The sequence below is a fragment of the Spinacia oleracea genome, chromosome 1 (genome assembly GCF_020520425.1).
Source record: "Spinacia oleracea cultivar Varoflay chromosome 1, BTI_SOV_V1, whole genome shotgun sequence".
In the NCBI taxonomy this organism is placed as follows: domain Eukaryota; kingdom Viridiplantae; phylum Streptophyta; class Magnoliopsida; order Caryophyllales; family Amaranthaceae; genus Spinacia; species Spinacia oleracea.
In genome coordinates this window covers 92,753,670-92,777,392 of record NC_079487.1, presented here as the reverse complement: position 1 = coordinate 92,777,392, position 23,723 = coordinate 92,753,670, and the positions used below count along the sequence as shown (strand labels likewise).

Genomic DNA, 23,723 nt, shown 5'->3' with positions numbered 1-23,723 from the left:
TAAACCCCTCATATTCGATTAGTACAGCATAAAAAATCAAGATCAGGGTGAACATAAAGCTAAATATAACACCATCCATACAGATACAACACGTTAATTTTAACCATTACATTTGCAGTCTTCGGCTGTTTGACGCGGCATATAAACCACCTGCTATGATCAACGGACAACGGTGATCATCAAAACCTATATTAGTACTAACGTTGCTACAGATTGTTAACAGTTCTGGATTGGTCGATTCTATGATTGCAAAAGCATGCACATATATCGGTATTAAAAAAAAAAAGAACTGCAAATAAAAGGTTGCAATTTCACTTCTGAAAAGTTGAATCTGATTCTTCCTCACATGCGGTGCGCCAAAATCGCTGCTCAAGGCCCTTAAGTCCTCCAGGAGGGGACTCATCATCAACTGAAAGCAGAAAATTTATTGTTTATTTAAAAGAACGTGTTATTAGAAATACGTGAAAAAATCACAAGAGAACATGAATAATTCAAGTCATTTAAAATGCAAATCCTATCAAATGATCTATTTGCTTAAATTTATTACAAGTATTTATTAAAAGAGTTTGTAAGTTGAAATAAATGAAAATTCACAAGAGAACATAAACAAACAAGTCATTATAAATGAAATCCTATCAAATGATCATTTTGCAGATGTTACCTGGGTACCCGAATAACCAGTTTCGGGTAGCTATTAGCGCTTCTGCACAGTCAGATGACCAGTTAGATGTCAATCTGTCTTCAACTCTGTATCCCATGCCAAAAACTGAATCTTTAGAAAACGAGGTAATAGGAATGCTTAATATATCCCTTGCCATAAGAGATAGAGCTTGTCCAAAACTAGGTTCGTTTTCTTTCCACCAAGAGAGAACATCCATCTTTTTCTGGCAGCTGACACTCGGTTCATTCAAGTACACATTCAGACTTGACTTACATGAGTCATATTCCTTCTCTCTGCATTCTATCTCAAATTCCTGCTTTGAAATAAATATATGTCATGAAACAGGACAAGTCTACAACATGAAAAGTAGTATCACTGCGAAACTACTAGTACATACAGAATACTTACCCTGATAGTATCATCTTTCATTTCATTCATTTGTGATGCAAACACTTGATCACTGTAGGTTTTGAAGAGCCTATCAAGCCGTCTACGGGTGCACAAATACCTGTTCTCTGCACTTTCCTTGTCTAACTTCTCATAACAAAACTTGACGAAGCTGAGTTTGTAGCGAGGATCAAATATTATAGCCAAGGCAAGAACCTCATTACAAGCATCCCAATACACATCAAATTCACTCTTCAACGTTCGTGCCAAGTTACTGATCTCAAGGTCTTTATCCTCCAATGCGTCCACAAGGACAAGACCAATATTCAGAACATTGATAAAGTATGAATTGGCAGTTGGGTGTTCAGTGCGTAGAAACAGATTTGCCATGTCATTAAGAGGCTTCAGAAGCTTATTGCGTATTGGTCTATCAATCAGCTTGAAACACGCTTGAGCCATTTGATCCATGAAATGAGCCCCACAACGAACATGTAAATAGTCTCCATTGCAAAGTAAAGCTCCATCCTGCTCATTAAGGAAATCCCTTAACATGTCTTGTACAGTATCACCACACCTTCTACTATCAGAGGTGATTGAAAATACTTTCTTCTCGATTCCCCACTTGCACAACAGATTGTAAACCTCTGATCGCAAGATAGAAGCATCCCTGGGAAAAGGCAAGCGGGCAAGATGCAAAAACTTGCTTTGTAGTTTCCAGTTAGAATCCACATAATTCACTGTCAGGCAAAGGTACTCACGAGTACAAGGATCCACCCAACTATCGCATGTCAAACATAATCTACCGGGAATACTCCCCAAAGCATGTTTAAGCTTGGTTCTCTCCTTTTCAAACACGTCCAAACAGTTAGCTACCGTCTCCTTTCTACTTAATGGTTTGAGATTCGGGTTTAGATAGGCCATCATTTCTTGATTTCGTCTGTCCTCAAAGAATGTCAATGGATAACCATGTCTTATGACAGCTAATGCCATCTTCTCCTTAAAAATAGGATCCTCATTCAAAGGTAATTTTCCTCCACCTTAAACAAAGAATAGATAAACATCAATACACTGTCATACCCTTAAAGTCACCAGCAAAAATGTGATCCACAAAAGGAAAGTTAAGTTGAAATTTTAAAACTGCAGGACACACGAACTTGCCTGCTGAGGTATTGCCAGGAACTGAACTTAAAGGAACACTTGCGCGCTGATTTCTTTTGGAATTTGATGAGCCAGCCATAGGGAAGTACGGGTTTTATCGTCTAACAGAAAAATAACCCACCAAGAAAAGTAAGCCAAAACCAATATGTGATATGTACTAATGTAACTGTCCTGAAAAGATGAAATAAACAGCTGCATTTTGAACACATTTTACTTCATGGACACATTTTACTTCAACATATACCTCACCCTTCCTGATCGAATTCGAAACATCTTTCAGCCAGTATACCTTATTATACCTCATTGTTAGCAATGTTTGAAAAGTCCGAGCATTTAGAAAAACCAGTATACTTAAACATACTTGTGTTCTTCAATAAGATATTGCTTAAAATAAAAATAACTAATTTTAATGACATAAGAATATTTCTAAACTTATCTGACATTGCATTTAAAATACTAAAAAGAATGTCAGAATGTGTAAATCAAAACATGTACTACAAACTAAAATATATAATCTGCTCATATACTTCATTTAATTAGTAGTCTAAATTTGAAATTTTAATGATAGCTTAGGGTTTGGTATTTATTAGGAGGCTCGAATCTACCAGAGAGAGAGAGACAAAAAAAACGGCCACCGCCCCCAACAGAGGTGGCGGCGGAATCTCGCAGCGGTGCCTCCTTGACAGCAGAACAAGTGTCAACAACAACAATAAATTATATTTTGGTGAAACCGAAACGCAGTGCTAAGGAACAACATAATGAAATTAAGAAAAAGGAAGACAGTGAGAGGGAAAGCGAGCTACCTGAAACCGATGGTTGGGTGGCCGTTGGCTGCTTTTTCCGAGCGAGAATGGGAGTGAAGAAACCCAGAGTGAGAAACAAGAGTGAGCACTGAGTAGGGACTAGGGAGTGTTTTAAAGTGTGCTCGGTAAGAATGGTAACTTAACCTATGAATACTGGACTAGTGAGATGACACTCCCTTCATTTTATTTTTTACTGAAATTAACATCACACATTTTTACTCAGTATTTTAGACTAACAATTTTAGAGTAACAATAAAAGGAGACTCTTATTTATTTATTTTCTTTAGATTTTACTACAAGGAGTTCATGCCGCTTTGATTCTGATTCTGCTTTGACCTTAGCAATAAAATTATAGCGGGAAAGACTTTCAGCTAGTTGAACCGCTTCCAATAGACTCCCTGTTTTGCTCATGCCCTTCGCATTACAGGCTTGGGTCGGTATTGTTCTGTTGCATCCTTCCACATATTATGAAACATATTTAAGATAAGCGAGAATGTTATATCCTGGTGAGTGGACTAATCTCCCGCAAGAGTTTGCATGGGTACCTCGATGGGCAGTATCCCTCCCAATTGAGATTTTTTTCATACCCAATGCTCGAACCCAGGACAAAGAATCCATTAACTACTCATGTCAACCTCAATTGAAGGGGCGACTCTTATTTAGTTGGCTCTAATCTCTCTCACATGCCACATAAGCACTCCTCAAAAAATAAGAGTCTACTCCGTATTCACAAAAATTGTAGAAATTGACTACTCCCTCCGTATTTTAAAAAGAGATACACTTTGACTTTTTGCACTGTTCACATAGTTCACTTTAGCCCTATTTTATTTATAGTATATGAAAATAAGTGTTAACATATAATATATTGTTGGCTTCATCTTAATATATATTTTCAAAATATTAATATTTTATAATATATAATTGAAGATATTGATGGTCAAAGTTGTGCATTGGCAAGCGTGTCCAGTCAAAGTGTATCTCTTTTTTAAATACGGAGGGAGTAATTCTTAACACTAGATCTTATTCCCTCATACCCTGTTTTTTATTTTATTTTAATGCAAAATAAATGATGTGCCACTAGCTCTTATTTGTAAGAGCTAGCTCTTATTTCATAATTTTATCTTACAAACTCTACTTAAGAGCCTCTCATTTCTCACGTAAAAGCTAACTCTAAATATTTTTTTTCTCTCTCCTTAAGAGACTCCTAAGAGACTCCCCTTATTCATGCTAAGAGCAACAATAAGGGGAGACTCTTATTTAGGGGACTCTTAAACAAATTCTTATGACACCTAAACACCAATTCCAAATAAGAGCCTCCTCTTGAAATTTGTGGAACACTAGCTCTTTTACTCTCTTGCCCTCTTTTTTATTTTATTTTTATACAAAAACAATGATGTGGCATTAGATCTTATTTATAAGAGCTAGCTCATATTTCAGAATTTTCTCTTACAATCTCCAAATAAGAGACTCTTATTACACACCTAAGAGCTAGCTCTTATTTTTTTTTCTCTCTCCTTAAGAGTCATCTAAGAGACTCCCCTTATTCATGCTCTTACTTTTCAATAGTTTTCTCGCTAGTATGTGATATTCGTACGACATACCTATAAAAATATAAACGTTCTCTTAATAAAAAGTATGTTAAGTATAATGTTTATTATTTAACAATATCAAAATATATTTGATATGGAACACTACAAGAGGGGGGGTAAATTGTAATATGAAACTTGCTAGCCAATTTTGCGGAATTATAAAGGAACTTAAACCAAGTATAGAAACAATGCAAGATAGATTTTGCGAGTAAACTTTCTAGGCCCAACTAGAAAGAAAACCTAGACCCACTAGGGAATTGAACTCAAACTCTTTTCACTATAGGGAAACAACTTAGTTACAATCCTATAAAAAAAATTGAGCATTACTTGAGTTCCTCTACGAACTCAAGTTCCCAATAGTTGTTTCTCAAATAACTACGCTCTCACTGACTTCCCTAAAAGTCTCTCTTGACTCTTAGGCTTTGGTGAAAGCCTCCTTATTTCTCTCTTATAGACTTCACTCAAAGCCTACCCAGATACAACAAGAATTTACTGAAGTTCCTACCCATACACATCAGGAACCCACTCAAGTTCCTACCCAAATATGACACAAGAATTCACTCAAACCCTTGACCAATTCCCATTTACAAGAGCTCACTCAACCCTTGACCAACTCCCAAAATAAACGCTTAAATATTGGTATCCCTCGAATATGTAGAACATGAAAGAACAATGAAGAATATGTAACTTTAAGGAACTTGGAACAGAGGAACTGACTTAGTAACCTGGAAGGAAAAAATATATTTCTTTTATGCGTGATATTTTTCACCTATACCAGCCCTCTAGGAATGACTACTTGAGTCAAGCAATTTGGAAAGAATAAGGAAACAACATTTTATAGTGTTTTAAAACCTAAACAACTTCTTCCACATTTTCATCAACTAGCTGTTAGTGTTCCTAAAACTTAGGAACCCACTAAGACCAAGTTGGAAGAGAAACGTGGGGAAGAAGGGAACATGTTTACTGGGCAAGTAACGTGAAGTAGTTGCCTATAAAAAGTCTGAGTACTTTTAGGAGGAGGTTAAATCAAATCTTTGGAGAAAGAAAGATTTTGTAAAATAAGAATCCAAGGTATTATTTTCCAAAACTTCCTTTAAATTTAATTTAACACTTTTAATTAAAACATCAATCTTTTTCCAGTAAAACAATTTTCTAGTTTTAGCGTAATAAAAGGCTTGTTCCAATTAATCCATTATTATGTTCATTTGTGTTACTTTTAATACGTTGTTCCCATGTATTTCAAATTACTACATACTTACATGAATTCTAGAAAACAAACTCTTATATTCTGTCTTCATGTTCCATGCTGCTCCGCATGTTGGTTGTTCCTCAGGAACTCGACATGTGGGTTTTTCCTCAAGAACTCGACATGTTGGTTTTTCCTCAAGAACTCGGCATGTTGGTTGTCCCTCAAGAACTCGGCATGTTGGTTGTTCCTCAGGAACTCGGCATGTTGGTTGTTCCTCAGGAACATGACATATTGATTGTTCCTCAGGAACTTGGCATATTGGTTGTTCCACAGGAACTCGGCATATTGGTTGTTCCTCATGCACTCGGTTGTTCCTCAGGAACTCAGCATATTGGTTGTTATTCCGGAACTCAATAGTGTTTCCTTTAGGAACTTTCCTGTCTTTGTTCCTCAAGAACTCGACGGTGTTCCCTTCAGGAACTTTCCTGTCTTTGTTCCTCGAGAACTCGACAGTGTTCCCTTCAGGAACTTTCCAATGCTCCACCTTGTATGGAGTTCCACCTTAGGAATTGTTGTGCAGTTCCAGATCTGGAAGTTTATGCTTCTTTGATATAAGCATCTCACAGTATCGAGTAAGCTCTATTATTGATGACTTGAGCACAACCATTTATTAATGATCCTTGCACACATACAACTTGAAAACCACGTTAGTTGATTACTTTAGTTTGTCATCATCAAAACCATATTGGCTCAATAATTTCCCCCTTTTTGGTGATAACAAACCAAGGCAAAGTAATAATAAAAACTAACAAGAACTTAGTAGCAAGATCATTATTTAGTAGAGAATAAAATATAAATAAGTAATAATAATCTCTAGAAGTAGGAAATAAGTATCTTTGCCTTTTCTCTTCCCCCTTTGACATCATCAAAACGTGTATTTAGTTTCAAGGATTTATAAACAATCTTCCAAACTTATTATGACACCACATCACCAAGAACGTATAGTTAATGGTCAAACACGAGGCAAAAGAAAATATTAATTTGCTCAATCGTCTATCTAGTAATATTAGACATCCTCACGCATATATCAATAAATCAGTCAAAGAAACTAAATTGTAGTTGTTAACAAGTATAATCTCATTTTCACCAAAGTGCAATACATTAAAATATAAGTCAAATGGCCAATGAGTTCCAAAAGAAATAGATAACTAAAGGAAAATTTTAAGAGATAGGCAGGCTAATGGGATGAATAAATGTATTCCGCTGTCACTTGTTTCTCATGCATGCCTCATTTTCTCGAACTTTCAACTAAAGTTTCTCCTCATAAAATATATCGTTGTTCCTTCTCTTTATTCTATTATTCTTCTTTAGCAGCACACAGTTTTTCTTTTCTTCGTATAATTTCTTTAAACCTTTTTTTATAGTTCCTTGATTTAATTTTTGTAGGACCTTACGTTTATGGTGTAAGTTCCCTTGTGAATCATTAAAAAACTTGATTTTTGAAAGATAATTCTTTGAGATACTGACAACTTCATTTGCATTTCAACTTGGAAATGTAACTGCTTGTAGCAACTTCTTATCCCTTCTATTTCTTCCTTCATACAACTCTCCTTTTATTCCCCTCTTTTTTTTTCTGTCTCCTTTTCATTTTTTTCATCTCCTTTAATTTTTCCTTTCAAAATTATACATGATCTCTCTATTAATCACTTTCCTCATTAGTTCCCCTTCAACAATTGCTACATCATGTAAGTGACAAAGGAGGAATATTTAGTAGAGCATTTTTGTATAGTGATGCATTTTTGAGAATGTTTTTTAAAATAAAAAGAAATCAATGTGTGATACAAATTGATTTTGTGATCTTTAATATGTTGTAGAGATACGGTAGGAAAAATGTAGGAAACATTTTTGTGAGGAACATGAGTTTAATTGGTGGATATCATGGAAAAAATAATTTATCACACATTTACAGGATTTGAACATTCTTAAGAGTGCACATGTTCTAATGAATAAGTCTTATTTTGTTGAAATGGAACTTCACTTTTTGCTTCTTTTTCCTTTTTATTGATGCATAAGAAGTTCGGAAACTAATGGTAGTATTACGAAGACATCAGTGGGTCCTTAATTCAATTTTAGCTCATGACTACGTACAAGACATTGAAAAATTGCGGTGTCAATTTTATAAGGAAGGCTATTCACATAAACTCTACACGTATAACACACAATTCAATGAGTCTTAAGGGAAATTCAAGGAAACTTCGACGAATTTCAACCTTAAATAAGATTTTCCCACATTATCAATAATCCTTTTAGTGAGAGAACAAAAAAATTGCTAATAAATTACTAGGAATAACTGGTGCCATGCGTTAGTTGTTCCCCCTCACTTAGGCATTCATAAAGTCTAGTTATTAGATCTAGGAATACTACTTTGCTTGGGTTCCATAATGAAACAAATAACAGACTATTGAAATAAACATATCATACTCGACTCAAAGTCATAATTTTCCTTTAGTTATAGTTGAGAGTCTTGAGGTGTTCCTTTATCCGAAAGTTCCTGTTCGGAATTTGATCTTTGTTCCCATGTAAGGTGTTGATGTAATGTGTCATCTAAAATTCCGCACCCTCATGAGTTCCTAAGCATAAATCGTGGGTCACCAATGATCCAGCGAGTTCCTCAATGTTGAACTTGAACTCACATGAACTAGGAATGAAACTGGTACGTCAAATATTTGACAGATGTGCGCTTTTGTTTTCCTGTACCAATTTCTTAGTCGTGGGAACCCAAAATGATTTGGGTCCCTTTTTGTTAGTAATAACTGTTACGAATATAATTAACACATGCAACTACTACTATCAAGATACAATATGCATTCATATAAAAGATATCTAGATGAAACAGAATATAACTTTGCCTAAAAATTTAAAACTCCAAGTTCTTTGGGTGTACATATGTATAGTTCTATATAAGTTCCTTAAAGAATTTTTTATTAAACTTATAAATGTCCGAATGTAAGACCAATTAGAAAATATGAAATTTTTCCCACAAAAACAAATTTGAGAAAATCGAAAATCTATTAAAAAGATTGAAAATTACATTTGAACAATTTTTTATAAAAAATCTTGTCAGGAACATGATTCAATAAATAGTGTATGCATTAATAAAGATCTCAAACAAAGGACGCTTACCTCAAAAGCATCAATAGAAATCCTTTTTTTTTTTTTTTATTACAACCATCATTTGTTCCTGGGAAAGGTGTTATAGTCAGTTCCTTTCTCGTTCTAAAGTTCTGTCGTAGATTATTAGATCTAACGAATGCAAACTTTCACGTTGTAGCCACTTAAGTTCTTTGGCGTTTCTATCATATGCATTTCCTTTTCTTCTATATGAACCTGTGGAGCTTTCATTTTAAATTTCAGGAACTTGTTCCTTGTGTGTTCATTCCTTTGATGGAAGAACAGAAAATTGTTCCTTCATTTTGGGTTATTATAATTTGAGAAATATATTTCGTAAAACAAACCCAAATGAAAAACTTTGTACATCTTAATGTTAGTAGGTTAATTAGTCAAAAGAGATAATACAATAAAGTATAATAAAGGAATAAACATAAAGTTCCTCAAAAATATTATCTCATATGAAGAGAATTTTCTTCTTTGTTCCTGTAAGTTAAGATCAATTTAAAAGAATTATGAACTTATACCAAATGTCAGATTGTTCATCTTTTATGGACGTAAACCAAGTTACTGGGAGTTTGTTGGAGAATAAGGTGGGCGTGGTCAGCAGACGAGTTCCTCTGACATGAGTTCCTTAGACATGAGTTCCTCAAACACGAGTTCCTCAGACATGAGTTCCTCGGGCATGAGTTCCTCAAACAAGAGTTCCTTATACACGAGTTCCTCATATACGAGTTCCTTATACACGAGTTCCTCATACAGAAGTTCCTCGGACATGAGTTCCTCATACACGAGTTCCTCAAATATGAGTTCCTCATACAGGAGTTCCTTGAAGGAAATAATGCCCTTGGTCCAAGTATGCATTCTATGTTAAGTCTAATAAATGCGGTTCAGTATTAATTAACAAGTTAATAATTCAGTGAGATCAAGTGAGCTGAATGCCTAGCTAGAGGCCGCTTCAGTTCAAGTGGAATTAATGATATTAATCCACAGCTTACTCTTGACTGAACCCGTAGGGTCACACAAATAGTACGTAAACGGATCAAGTATTTAATGGCATTAAATACTCCATCTATGAATATTCGGAACCGACGGATCTTGGTTTCAGTGGGAGCTAAGATCGTCACAGGCAAGAAATGAATACTCCGGAAACGATGATATTGCCGGAAACGGAAATATGGATCGTATCGGAAATATGAATATTATCCAAGTCGTAGATGTTGCCGGAAACGGAAACATGGTACGTATCGGAAAATATTATTGGAAATGGAAATATTACCAGAATCGGAAATATTGCCGGAAACGGAAATATTGTCAGAATCGGAAATATTACCGGAATCGGAAAATAATTTCGGAAACGGAAATATTAAATATTTGTTCGAAACGGAAATTAATTCCGGAATCGGAAATATTAAATATTGTTCGTATCGGAAATAAATTCCGGAACTGGAAATTTAATCGGAAGCGTATCGTACGAATTAGCATCGGACGAGGCCTGCCGGACGAAGGCCCAGCACGAAGCCGGGCCATCGCCCAGCAAGCACGCGCGCGCCACAAGCCCAGCCAAGGCAGGCCCAGCGCGCGCCAAGGCCACCATTGCGTGGGCCGCGCTGCGTGGGCTGCTGCTCGCACGCGCATGGGCAGCCCTTGAGGCTGCCGTGTGTGTGTGAGTTTGTGCTCATGCGTGATTCCTAAATCTACAAGAGTCAGTGTATGATTAAATTTCTATTCCTAATTGGATAAATTAATTAAATAGAATTCATGTAGGATTCTAATTTCAATTAATTCGTATCCTACTAGGATTACGATTCCTTTTCCATAACTCTATAAATAAAGGCCTAGGGGTCATAATTTATACACAAGTTTCAAAGTATTCAAAAGTGAGTTTTTTGAGAGAAAATTAAAACACACATCTTGCTCATAAAGTGCCGAAATTTTCTAGTACCTTAAGGGCGATTCTAGTTGGTCAATCTTAAGGCGAATCCGGACGTGCTGTGGACTATCTACGGAGGGACGACACTTGGAGTCCTAAAGACTTGTTCTTGTTCGGTTCGGGCGCAGCTAGGGAGGGCACGCAACAAAGAGTATGCATCTAAATTATGCTATATGATTATGTGTAAATAATATGTTGTCCTGGGTTAATGGTTGTTTCCGCATGATCTATGTAATGTCATATGTATCATAACCTAACAGTGGTATCACGAGCCCCTTATTATTTTCATAATCTAAATTGCATGAACATGGTTAAATATTACAAATTTGCAAGAATTAAAAGGGGTGATTAATTTTCGTAATTGTTAATTAATTGCAAATTGCGTTTATTTAATTATACGTACGCAGTTTTTCGGCAGTTTCTTCGTTACTCATCCGAATTGAGTGATTTTTGTGTCAATTCTGCATGTAAAAGGCATTCTAAAATTTTGACAAAAATAATTTTTTTCTGCCGAACCCAGAATTCTCAAATTCGAAGCCTAACTATGACTTTTCGAAGGTTTTAGTTTTTCGAATGCAAAATTTCGTAAATTTAAGATGTTAAATTAAATATTTGCGATTCTTGTTGATAAATCTTGAATTTTTGATTGACCTACTGCATATGTTTAACAAGTTTGAATGCCTAGTCTTGTTAATTATGCAATCTAATTTGTAATTATGATTAATTTGTTGAAAATTAGAATAATTTAGAATTAATTTGATTTTCATAATTAATTGTAATTTAATTAGAAACCTATGATTAAAAACCACCATAAAAATTGTAAATTTACGATAAATTTTAAATTTTTATGACCTAGACTTGAATCCATAACAATCGGAAATCAATTGGATAATAAATTTTCGATTTTTCGCCCTAAAATTATGAAATTAATAATATTTATTAATTTGTCATTAATTTTAAATATAAATTTTAAATTTTATGCGATTCGTTCATATAACTTGCACGCACGAAGCAATGGACGCTTCGTGTTACCCTTAAGGGGTGTTGTATAATGCGGGCATGCGACGACGAGCAAGGGAGCTCGTCGCCCGTGCGGCACGAATGCAATGAGCAAGGGCGTAGTGCACGAGCACAAGGCAGCAGCCCTGCCTTGTGTCGTGTGCCACGAGCAATGAACGAATGGGCATGGGCGAAGGGCGAGCCAAGGCAGTCGCGTGTGGGCAGCAAGCGAGCTGCGCCACAGCGCGCGCTGCCTCGCACAAGAGCGCGCAGCCTCGCGCGCAGCGAGCGCAAGCTCGCGTGCCACGAGGATGCGCCCAGCATCACTCGCGCGCACAGCGCGCGATGTCGCGCGCCCAGCGAGCGATGTCGCGCGCCAGCGAGCGATGGCTCGCGCCAGCGAGCGATGTCGCGCGCCAGCGAGCGATGGCTCGCGCCAGCGAGCGATGGCTCGCGCGCACAGCGAGCGATGTTGCGCGCCCAGCGAGCGATGTCGCGCGCCCAGCGAGCGATGGCTCGCGCGCCCAGCGAGCGATGTCGCGCGCCCAGCGAGCGATGTCGCGCGCGCGCACTGCGAGCGATAGCTCGCGTGCGATGAGCGCTGGCGCGCGCAGCGAGCACGATGTGTGCGGAGGCTTGCGATAGGGAAGCAGCAGCTATGCGACGAGCGCATGGGCTGCGCGCACATGGCCAGCAATGGCTGTGTGCGTACGGTCCATGGGCGTGCAACGCGTAGGGTGTTTGCGTTACGATTAGATCGTTTTGAATGTTTAATTTGAAAATTTCAGTTCACGTAATTTTAATTAATTTTAAAATTAATAATTTGAATTATTTTCTTGGATTTTAATTTTGAATATTATAATTATAATAAATGTTATTTATTCTAATTATTTTACTAAAATTAAAATCATGAATTAATTTAAATACGACTGAAATTAAATTAAATTTTTGGATTCAATTATAAATTGATATGAGCTTTAAATTTTAATTAAATTTGTATGTTTCCGGTTGGACTAGAAATACATTTTTATGTTTAAAATTGGTAAAGCATATGAATTTATTGGTTTAAGTGGGAGCGCTTTTTAGTCATAAACTCTTGATTAGGTCTACAAATCCTTAAGGTTAAAACAACTTGATTAGAATTAATAAGGACTGAATAATTGGTAGATTATTGGTGCCCTTGATTAATTGCTGCAAATGTTTACGTGATGCATAATGTGTTTTACTAACCAGCTATGTGGGCCATTCATGATAATGAATGGGTGAATGGTATATATTGTATATGTACTGTTTTGCAGGTTATGAAGTGACTAGTATGGCCCAAATAGGATAGAAAATATGGTCTGCGTACCATTAATTTGAATGTAATTGGTCTAAAGTACCAAAGTTATTTTTCAATTCAAATATGGTCTGCGAACCATCAAATAGTTGTAATTAGTTATAGCTTATCCTATTTGAAGAAAATGGTGCCTCCCACGGAGATTTTCAAGACGGACTTTGAAGTCAAAGCTTCAAGATGAAGTCGGGCCATACTAGATCACAAATATCTTATGCATGTTTTAAGTTATTTATTGCTTTAAATATGTCTTAAAATGCATGAGATCAAAAGCTTGATTATGTTGCATGATTAAGGATTTTAGTTCACTTAAAATCTAACCAACATAGTAAGAGCCTTAAGTTCCAAACTTAAAAATTGAGTTAAAAGGTGCCATGCCAAAATATACACTTGCTTGGATATCCTTTACATCAATCTAGTAATAGTTTTCGCTCAGCGAGGTGTTACTTATTGGTCCTAAAGGGGCAAGGTACACAAATAATTGTGAGTACATGTTAGTTTTGGTGAAACTCAACGATATAAGTAAGGAGTCCTTTTATGTCGTGGCAAATTCGATAGGTTTACCTAATAAGTTCTTAGACGTACCTATCAACCAAGAATAGTTTCTAGACTATTAGCAAAAGGCTTTTGCTTACCTAAGATGTTCTAGGATTAAGTCGACAAACTGTGCTTAGTTCTTCAATGATTTTAGGATCTTGGAATCATTTTATTCACACCTGCCGGAACACATAACTTGAATAAAATGCTTAATAAACATTGAATTATGCATGTATGCTAGAATTTAAGTTTATTAAGAGAAACTGTGAATGGTTATTTATTTGTTTATTCTTTTCAATTGTAGTTTTAATATGGCAAACAACAATTCATTCAACATTCGATCAATTCTCGAAAAGGAGAAGTTGAACGGGAAAAACTTCCTTGACTGGCAAAGGAACTTGCAAATAGTTCTTATGCAGGAAGAAAAGGAGTATGTCCTAGATGAGGCGATGCCCGAAGCTCCTGGCGACGGGGTCACTCAGGCTGCCCTCAATCGTTGGATTGATGCCAACAAGGATGTGAAATGTCTAATGCTCGCCACCATGAGTGCGGATCTGCAGAAAACGTTCATCAATTCAGATGCTTTCACAATCATCAGTGAGTTGAAGAACATGTTCCAAGATCTGGCTCGAGTCGAAAGATTCGAGACTCATAGGCAAATTCTTGAGACCAAGCTTAAGAAAGGCGAGCCCGTAAGTCCACATGTTCTCAAAATGATTGGACTCATTGAGAATATGAGTCGGCTGGATCAGCAATTTTCTCAGGAAATGGCTATAGACACCATCCTCCATTCTCTTCATAGCGGGTATGATCAGTTCAAACTGAACTACAGTATGAATAGTCTGGACAAAACGCTCACTGAGCTTCACGGTATGCTGAAGACCGCTGAAAAGACGCTCAAAAGTGATAAGCAGGATGTGCTTATGGTGCGTGGGGGCAAGTTCAAGAAATCTGGAAAGAAGAGGAATGCTAAGAAAGGTGGCAACAAGGCCAGCCCAACTAAGCAAACTGGCGCCAAATCTGCAAAGAGGAAGGTCAGTCAACCCACTTCTGAATCCGAATGCTTCTACTGCAAGAAGAAGGGGCATTGGAAGAGAGATTGCTTGAAGCTAAAGGAAGATCAGAAGAACGGAACAGTCGTTCCATCTTCAGGTATTTTCGTTATAGACTGTATACTTGCTAATTCAACTTCTTGGGTATTAGATACAGGTTGTGGCTCACACTTATGTTCCAATCCACAGGGACTAAGAAGAAGTAGAAAGTTAAGCAAGGGTGAAGTCGACCTACGAGTGGGAAATGGAGCACGGATTGCTGCATTAGCCGTAGGAACTTACTATTTGTCGTTGCCCTCCGGGCTAGTTTTGGAACTGGAAGAATGTTTCCATGTTCCAAGTCTTACTAAAAACATCATTTCAGTTTCTTGCTTAGATGCTAAGGGATTTTCCTTTATAATAAAAGACAATAGTTGTTCGTTTTATTTTAAAGAGATGTTTTATGGATCTGCTAGATTAGTCAATGGACTTTATTTATTAGATCACGACAAACAAGTATATAACATAAATACCAAAAAGGCCAAAAAGGATGATTCAGATCTCACCTATCTGTGGCATTGTCGATTAGGCCATATAAACTTGAAACGCTTAGAAAGACTTCAAAGGGAAGGAATTCTAGAACCATTTGACTTAGAGGATTATGGTAAATGCGAATCATGTTTACTTGGCAAAATGACAAAGCAACCTTTCTCTAAAGTTGGAGAAAGAGCAAATGAACTATTGGGTTTAATCCATACAGATGTATGTGGACCAATGAGTACAAATGCTAGAGGTGGTTTCAGCTACTTTATCACTTTCACTGATGACTTCAGTAGGTATGGTTATGTCTACCTAATGAAGCATAAGTCTGAATCCTTTGACAAATTCAAGGAATTTCAGAGTGAAGTAGAGAATCAATTAGGCAAGAAGATTAAGGCACTGCGGTCTGATAGAGGCGGTGAATATCTGAGCTATGAATTTGATGACCATCTGAAAGAATGTGGAATTCTATCAGAATTGACTCCTCCTGGAACACCACAATGGAACGGTGTGTCAGAACGGAGGAACAGAACCTTGCTAGACATGGTCAGGTCAATGATGGGTCAGGCCGAACTTCCATTAGAATTTTGGGGACATGCACTAAATACAGCTGCACTCACTATAAATAGAGCTCCGTCTAAAGCTGTCAAAAAGACTCCATACGAATTATGGTTTGGAAAGCCTCCAAATGTGTCTTTTCTTAAGATTTGGGGATGTGAAGTATACGTCAAACGATTAATTTCAGACAAACTTCATCCAAAATCTGACAAATGTATCCTTGTGGGCTATCCAAAGGAAACAAAGGGGTATTACTTCTACAATACATCTGAGAACAAAGTGTTTGTTGCTCGAGATGGTGTCTTTTTGGAGAAGGATCACATTTCCAAAATGACAAGTGGGAGAAAAGTAGACCTCGAAGAAATTCGAGTCGAACAACAAACTCTAGAGAATGCTCAAGATGACATTCAGGATGAAACTCAGAGATCTTTAGAAGAATCTGGTGAGAATCATGGTCAATCTAGAAATGTTACCCCGCGTAGATCGCAAAGATATAGATCTCAACCGGAAAGGTACTTAGGTATTTTGACGAACGAGAGCTATGACGTTCTATTACTTGAAAGTGATGAACCTGCGACTTACAAGCAAGCTATGACGAGCCCTAGCTCCAAGCAGTGGCAAGAAGCCATGCAATCTGAATTAGACTCCATGTCTGAAAACCAAGTATGGGATTTGGTCGATTTGCCAGATGGCTACCAAGCCATTGGAAGCAAATGGGTTTTCAAACTGAAAAAGGACAAGGATGGGAAACTTGAAGTTTTCAAAGCTAGATTGGTTGCAAAAGGTTACAGGCAAGTCCACGGTGTGGATTACGATGAAACCTTTTCACCAGTTGCAATGCTAAAGTCTATTCGAATAATGTTAGCAATCGCTGCATATTACGATTACGAAATATGGCAGATGGATGTCAAAACTGCTTTCTTAAACGGCGTTTTAACAGAAACTGTGTTTATGACACAGCCTGAAGGTTTTGAGGATCCAAAGAATGCTAAAAAGGTATGCAAGCTAAAGAAGTCAATCTACGGGTTGAAGCAGGCATCCAGGAGCCGGAATATACGTTTTGATGAAGCAGTCAGTGACTTTGGTTTCATCAAGAACGCGGACGAATCTTGTGTATACAAGAAGGTCAGTGGGAGCAAAATTGCTTTCCTAGTATTATATGTCGACGACATATTGCTTATCGGAAATGACATTCCTATGTTGAACTCTGTCAAGATTTGGCTTGGGAAATGTTTTTCGATGAAGGATCTAGGAGAAGCACAGTACATATTGGGCATCAAGATTTACAGAGATAGATCTAAAAAGATGATTGGACTTAGTCAAAGCACTTATATCAATAAGGTGCTTGATAGGTTTAAGATGGCGGACTCCAAGCGAGGCTACCTACCCATGTCTCATGGAATGACTCTAAGCAAGACTCAGTGCCCAAAAACACTTGATGAGCGTAGACGAATGAATGGGATTCCATATGCATCATTGATTGGTTCAATAATGTATGCTATGATATGTACACGCCCGGATGTTGCGTACGCACTCAGTGCTACGAGCAGATACCAGTCAGACCCAGGAGAGGCGCATTGGACTGCTGCCAAGAATATTCTGAAGTACCTGAAAAGGCACAAAGATGACTTCCTGGTCTATGGTGGAGATGATGAATTAATTGTTAAAGGCTATACGGACGCAAGTTTCCAAACCGACAAAGATGATTTCAGATCACAGTCTGGGTTTGTCTTCTGCCTCAACGGAGGAGCAGTAAGCTGGAAAAGTGCTAAGCAAAGCACCATTGCGGATTCTACAACTGAAGCGGAGTACATTGCTGCACATGAAGCAGCAAAGGAAGCTATATGGCTAAGGAAGTTCATAGGAGAACTTGGTGTAGTCCCCTCCATTAAAGGACCAATAGCCCTGTATTGTGATAATAACGGAGCTATTGCACAGGCAAAAGAGCCTAGACACCACCAGAGAGTCAAGCATGTACTTCGTAGATTTCACCTTCTACGAGAGTTCGTTGAAAGAAAAGAAGTCGAGATAAGCAAAATTGGAACTGATGACAACATATCAGATCCATTAACTAAACCTCTGCCGCAAGCGAAGCACAACTCGCACACTGCAGCTATGGGAATTAAGCATATTGGAGAATGGCTTTGATGTCTCTGTTTAATGTTTTAAAGTTTTAGAGTTTAAATCTTTGTAAAACATTATTGGTTAATCATTCACAATAAATGAAAGGAATTCATTTTTCCATTTAATTTGTGGTTTATTAAATGATGAGTCCCTTCAACTTGACGATATATTCAAGATAGACTGTCAGGACCAGTCCTGTGACTAAGAAATGTCTATCAAGTGAACTTGAATGTCAAAGGTTGAAAATGGTCCCTAATCGGAGTTTTCTATAAAATTGGACGCATAGAAAACGTTAGACGATTAGAATGCAAGATGACTAGTAGTTCTGTTTCTTGAACTATGTGGACATGGCAATGTCATAATCATTTGCATAGATACTTACTTTGGGAAGACTAGTATCGGACAAGACCTATGAAACTTTACTGTAAGAGATGAAAGTCTGTCATAAGTAAATTTCATTAAATTATTAGACACTAAATCCTCAATACCTGAGTGATTTGAGATTACTTGTTTGAGAACTGGTTGCTTTGACGTTGACCAACCGTCGCACCGTAAAAGGAGGCTATAAAGGCAACGCTCAGGTAATCACCTATCAAACGAAGTCTAATCTCAAGATCGCAAGATTGGGATTGTCCTCCCATAAATCGGGTTGAGATGCTTAAAAGTTGTACAAGGCCACTCGGAGAGCTAGAAACTGTGAAATGCATGGCCGTGCTCGGATGAATCATAGGCTATGATTATCTGTTTATTTGATCAGTTGAACTCTGAAACCGAGGAACACCTCTGGACATAATAAGGATGACAACTCTTACCTTATGTTCAAGAGCAAGCATCGAGCGACAAAGGAATTAGGAAATGCACACTTGTCCCTAAGGACAAGTGGGAGACTGAAGGAAATAATGCCCTTGGTCCAAGTATGCATTCTATGTTAAGTCTAATAAATGCGGTTCAGTATTAATTAACAAGTTAATAATTCAGTGAGATCAAGTGAGCTGAATGCCTAGCTAGAGGCCGCTTCAGTTCAAGTGGAATTAATGATATTAATCCACAGCTTACTCTTGACTGAACCCGTAGGGTCACACAAATAGTACGTAAACGGATCAAGTATTTAATGGCATTAAATACTCCATCTATGAATATTCGGAACCGACGGATCTTGGTTTCAGTGGGAGCTAAGATCGTCACAGGCAAGAAATGAATACTCCGGAAACGATGATATTGCCGGAAACGGAAATATGGATCGTATCGGAAATATGAATATTATCCAAGTCGTAGATGTTGCCGGAAACGGAAACATGGTACGTATCGGAAAATATTATTGGAAATGGAAATATTACCAGAATCGGAAATATTGCCGGAAACGGAAATATTGTCAGAATCGGAAATATTACCGGAATCGGAAAATAATTTCGGAAACGGAAATATTAAATATTTGTTCGAAACGGAAATTAATTCCGGAATCGGAAATATTAAATATTGTTCGTATCGGAAATAAATTCCGGAACTGGAAATTTAATCGGAAGCGTATCGTACGAATTAGCATCGGACGAGGCCTGCCGGACGAAGGCCCAGCACGAAGCCGGGCCATCGCCCAGCAAGCACGCGCGCGCCACAAGCCCAGCCAAGGCAGGCCCAGCGCGCGCCAAGGCCACCATTGCGTGGGCCGCGCTGCGTGGGCTGCTGCTCGCACGCGCATGGGCAGCCCTTGAGGCTGCCGTGTGTGTGTGAGTTTGTGCTCATGCGTGATTCCTAAATCTACAAGAGTCAGTGTATGATTAAATTTCTATTCCTAATTGGATAAATTAATTAAATAGAATTCATGTAGGATTCTAATTTCAATTAATTCGTATCCTACTAGGATTACGATTCCTTTTCCATAACTCTATAAATAAAGGCCTAGGGGTCATAATTTATACACAAGTTTCAAAGTATTCAAAAGTGAGTTTTTTGAGAGAAAATTAAAACACACATCTTGCTCATAAAGTGCCGAAATTTTCTAGTACCTTAAGGGCGATTCTAGTTGGTCAATCTTAAGGCGAATCCGGACGTGCTGTGGACTATCTACGGAGGGACGACACTTGGAGTCCTAAAGACTTGTTCTTGTTCGGTTCGGGCGCAGCTAGGGAGGGCACGCAACAAAGAGTATGCATCTAAATTATGCTATATGATTATGTGTAAATAATATGTTGTCCTGGGTTAATGGTTGTTTCCGCATGATCTATGTAATGTCATATGTATCATAACCTAACATTCCTCATACACGAATTCCTCGTACATGAGTTCCTCATACACGTGTTCCTCAGATATGAGTTCCTCATACACGAGTTCCTCATACACGAGTTCCTCGTACACGAGTTCCTCGTACACGAGTTCCTCATATATGAGTTCCTCATACATGAATTCCTCAGATATGAGTTCCTTATACACGAGTTCTTCATACATGAGTTCCTCTTACCTTAAATTGAGGCCAATAATGTAAGCTCATACGCTCTAGACTTCTTCTCTTTGAGTTCCCCCTCAGGAACTGCTGCTTCTCTTTCAAAGTTCCTCTAGCTCATTTGGAGTTCCACTGCTTTCGCTGGAACGTTGCAACTCCCATCTTCTGTAATTGTTCCAATAGATCTTAGGAAGAGTTCATTTGATCAATTGAACTTATCCTAATACTTTTAATAAATATTATATTCCTAAGAAAAACCTACAACACATATTTGGTTAGACTGCACTAAAGGTGAAGAGAAACAGGTTTATCATCATATTAAAATTACCCAACATTAATTGGCACAAGTAAAAGGATGGAACAACCTTACTCATTTTTGTCACGATTGAGTTCTTTTGAGATGTTCATAGGAACTTCCACTTATGTAGTCCATGCGAGTTATTTCGCTGATATGACGCGTTATATTCGTAAGAAACTTACCTGTTGGTGGAACTAGAACTAACTTATGTATATTAAGTTCCAAGTTCCAATCCCGAGTTCCTCTTTATTATTCCAACAAAAACTCATTTTACTTAATGTAATCCTAATGTTGTTCTTTACTTCATGCACGCAATCATGAATTATAAACCTGTAAAACAATTTCTCTTCTACTTCCTTCCAAAATCATGTATTAGTAATAAAGAAATTTAAGTAGCATAATTTAGAAGATTAAAATATGCAAATAATAATGTATACTAACACACCAATATTATAAAAAATTCACGGTCTTGGGAACTTGACATTATTCGGGTGCCTCAGTAGCAGTCTTGAAAAAAAAAAATTAAACCACTAGATCTAAGATTCAACATGCATACATATAATAAATATTCAATATACTCATAATACATGGAAAAACCGTTCTTTGGAAAATAAATGATATAACATTAAATTATGTAGCCCAAAGAATAAAGTTCCCTTCGACGGGAAACTAAGTTCCAAGAGTGGCTATATGCATTGTTCCTTATGTCTTATTCCTTGATCCATTCCTAGTATACTGGTTATTTGATATTTTTAAACAATTTAGAATTATGATATTTTGTTTCTAGAACACGGACTTAAGGCTATCCAAAAATTGGTATAAAAACATCAAAGAAATTAAAACAATTTTACTAGGAATGATACAAGGATCAACTAGGAATGATATAAGGAACAAGTTCCAAATGCTTGCAAACGAAGATCTCAAGGATAGAAACTTACATCAAAATAGTCGTTGATAATTCTTGAGTGACTTTTAACATACAGTAAAAAGTCAGCCTTCATTTTTTCTTCTCTTGTTCCTGAACAAAGGTTGAGTGTCTTTCGTCAAGTTTCTTGTAATTGTTCCTCCTTCCAGGAACTTAACTCAGCATGGTTGCCTGCTTTATCAAGAGTTCCGCCTCTGATACCAACTGATATTCGGATGGAACACTACAAGAGGGGGGTGAATGGTAATATGGAACTTGCTAGCCAATTTTGCGAAATTATAAAGGAACTTAATTCAATTAAAGAAACAATACAAGAGAGATTTTACGAGAAAACTTTCAAGGCTCAACTAGAAAAAAAACCTCGACCCACTAGGGATTTCAACTCAAATTATTTTCACTATAGGGCAACAACTCAATTATGCTCCTATAAGAAACTCGAGCATTACTTGAGTTCCTCTACGAACTCAAGTTCCCAATAGTTTTTCCTCAAACAACTACGCTCTCACTGACTTCCCTAGAAGTCACTCTTGACTCTTAGGCTTCGCTCAAAGCCTCCCTGTTTCTTTCTTATACACTTCTCTCAAAGACTACCCAAACACAACATGAACTCACTCAAGCTAAGTTCCTACCCCATACACATCAGGAACTCACTCAAGTTCCTGCCCAAAACTTTATACAAGAATTCACTCAAACCCTTGATCGATTCCCCTTTACAAGAGCTCAATCAACCCTTGACCAACTCTCAAAATAAACGCTTAAAGATTGGTATCCCTCTAATATGTAGAACATGAAAGAACAATGAGGAACAAGGAACTTTAAGGAACTTAATGAACTGACTTAGTAACGTGGAAGGAAAAATATATTCCTTTTATGCGTGATATTTTCCACCTATACCAGACCTCCTGGAATGACTACTTGAGTCATGTAATTTGGAAAGAATAAGAAAACAACCTTAGTGTTTTAAAACTAAACAACTTCTTCCACATTTTCATCAACTAACTGTTAGTGTTCCTAAAACTTAGCAACCCACCAAGACCAAGTTGACAAAGAAACGTGGGGAAGAAGGAAACATGTTTACTGGGCAAGTAACGTGAGGTAGTTGCCTAGAAAAATTCTGAGTATTTTTAGGAGGTGGTGAAATCAAATATTTGGAGAAAGAAAGATTTTGTAAATAAGAATCCAAGGTTTTGTTTTCCAAAACTTACTTTTAATTTAATTTAACACTTCTAATTAAAACATCAATCTTTTTCCAGTAAAAAGGTTTTCTAGTTTTGGCGTAATAAAAGGCTTCTTCCAATTAATCCATTATTATGTTCCTTTGTGTTCCTTTCAATACCTTGTTCCCATGTATTTCAAAATACTACATACTTACATGAAGTCTAGAAAACAAACTCTGATTTTGTATCTTCATGTTCCATGCTGCTTCGCATGTTGGTTGCTCCTCAGGAACTCGACATGGTGGTTGTTCCTCGGGAACTCGGCATGTTGGTTGTTCCTCAGGAACTCGACATGTTGGTTGTTCCTCAGGAACTCATCATATTGGTTGTTGGAACTTTCCTGTCTTTGTTCCTTAGGAACTCGGAGGTGTTCCCTTCAGGAACTTTCCTGTCTTTGTTCCTCAAGAACTCGACAGTGTTCCCTTCAGGAACTTTCTTGTGCTCCAGCTTGTATGGAGTTCCTTCTTAGGAACTGTTGTACATTTCCATCTTTGGAAGTTTAAGCTTATTTGATATAAGCATCTCACAATCATCAACATCTAGTAATCTCTATTATTGATGACTTGAGCACAACCATTTATTAATGATCCTTGCACACATACAACTTGAAAACCACGTTAGTTGATTACTTTAGTTTGTCATCATGAAAACCATATTGGCTCAACAATATTGAATTGCATGCTTATCAAAAGCATAAAATCCAAAGTAAGAAACTAGGAAATGTCTAAAATTTAGTTATAGATTCATGATGATCTGCGAAAAATTGAAACTGCAAAATTGACTATATAGAATCTTTTAAGTTTGTCGACAAATAATTCACATTTCACTTGAAA

General features: G+C 37.3%; 1 protein-coding gene across 1 annotated transcript; it reads right to left on the bottom strand.

The window, feature by feature from the left end:
• Window positions 1-42: 42 nt before the first annotated feature.
• On the bottom strand, window positions 43-3,168 carry LOC110791304 (zinc finger BED domain-containing protein DAYSLEEPER). Its single transcript, XM_021996058.2, has 5 exons — window positions 3,010-3,168; window positions 2,207-2,307; window positions 1,070-2,085; window positions 662-974; window positions 43-409 (listed from the first exon to the last, which is right to left on the bottom strand). The coding sequence occupies exons 2-5, from the start codon at window positions 2,283-2,285 to the stop codon at window positions 312-314; spliced, it is 1,506 nt and encodes a 501-aa protein (XP_021851750.2). The 5' UTR covers window positions 2,286-2,307; window positions 3,010-3,168; the 3' UTR covers window positions 43-311.
• Window positions 3,169-23,723: the final 20,555 nt, after the last annotated feature.

Coding starts and splice junctions, on each gene's coding strand:
- LOC110791304 (XM_021996058.2), bottom strand. CDS start 2,285: ATGGCTGGCTCATCAAATTCCAAAAGAAATCAGCGCGCAAGTGTTCCT. Junction 975..1,069: donor TGAAAGATGATACTATCAGG/GTAAGTATTCTG, acceptor ATTTCAAAGCAG/GAATTTGAGATAGAATGCAG. Junction 410..661: donor CTGGTTATTCGGGTACCCAG/GTAACATCTGCA, acceptor TTCTGCTTTCAG/TTGATGATGAGTCCCCTCCT.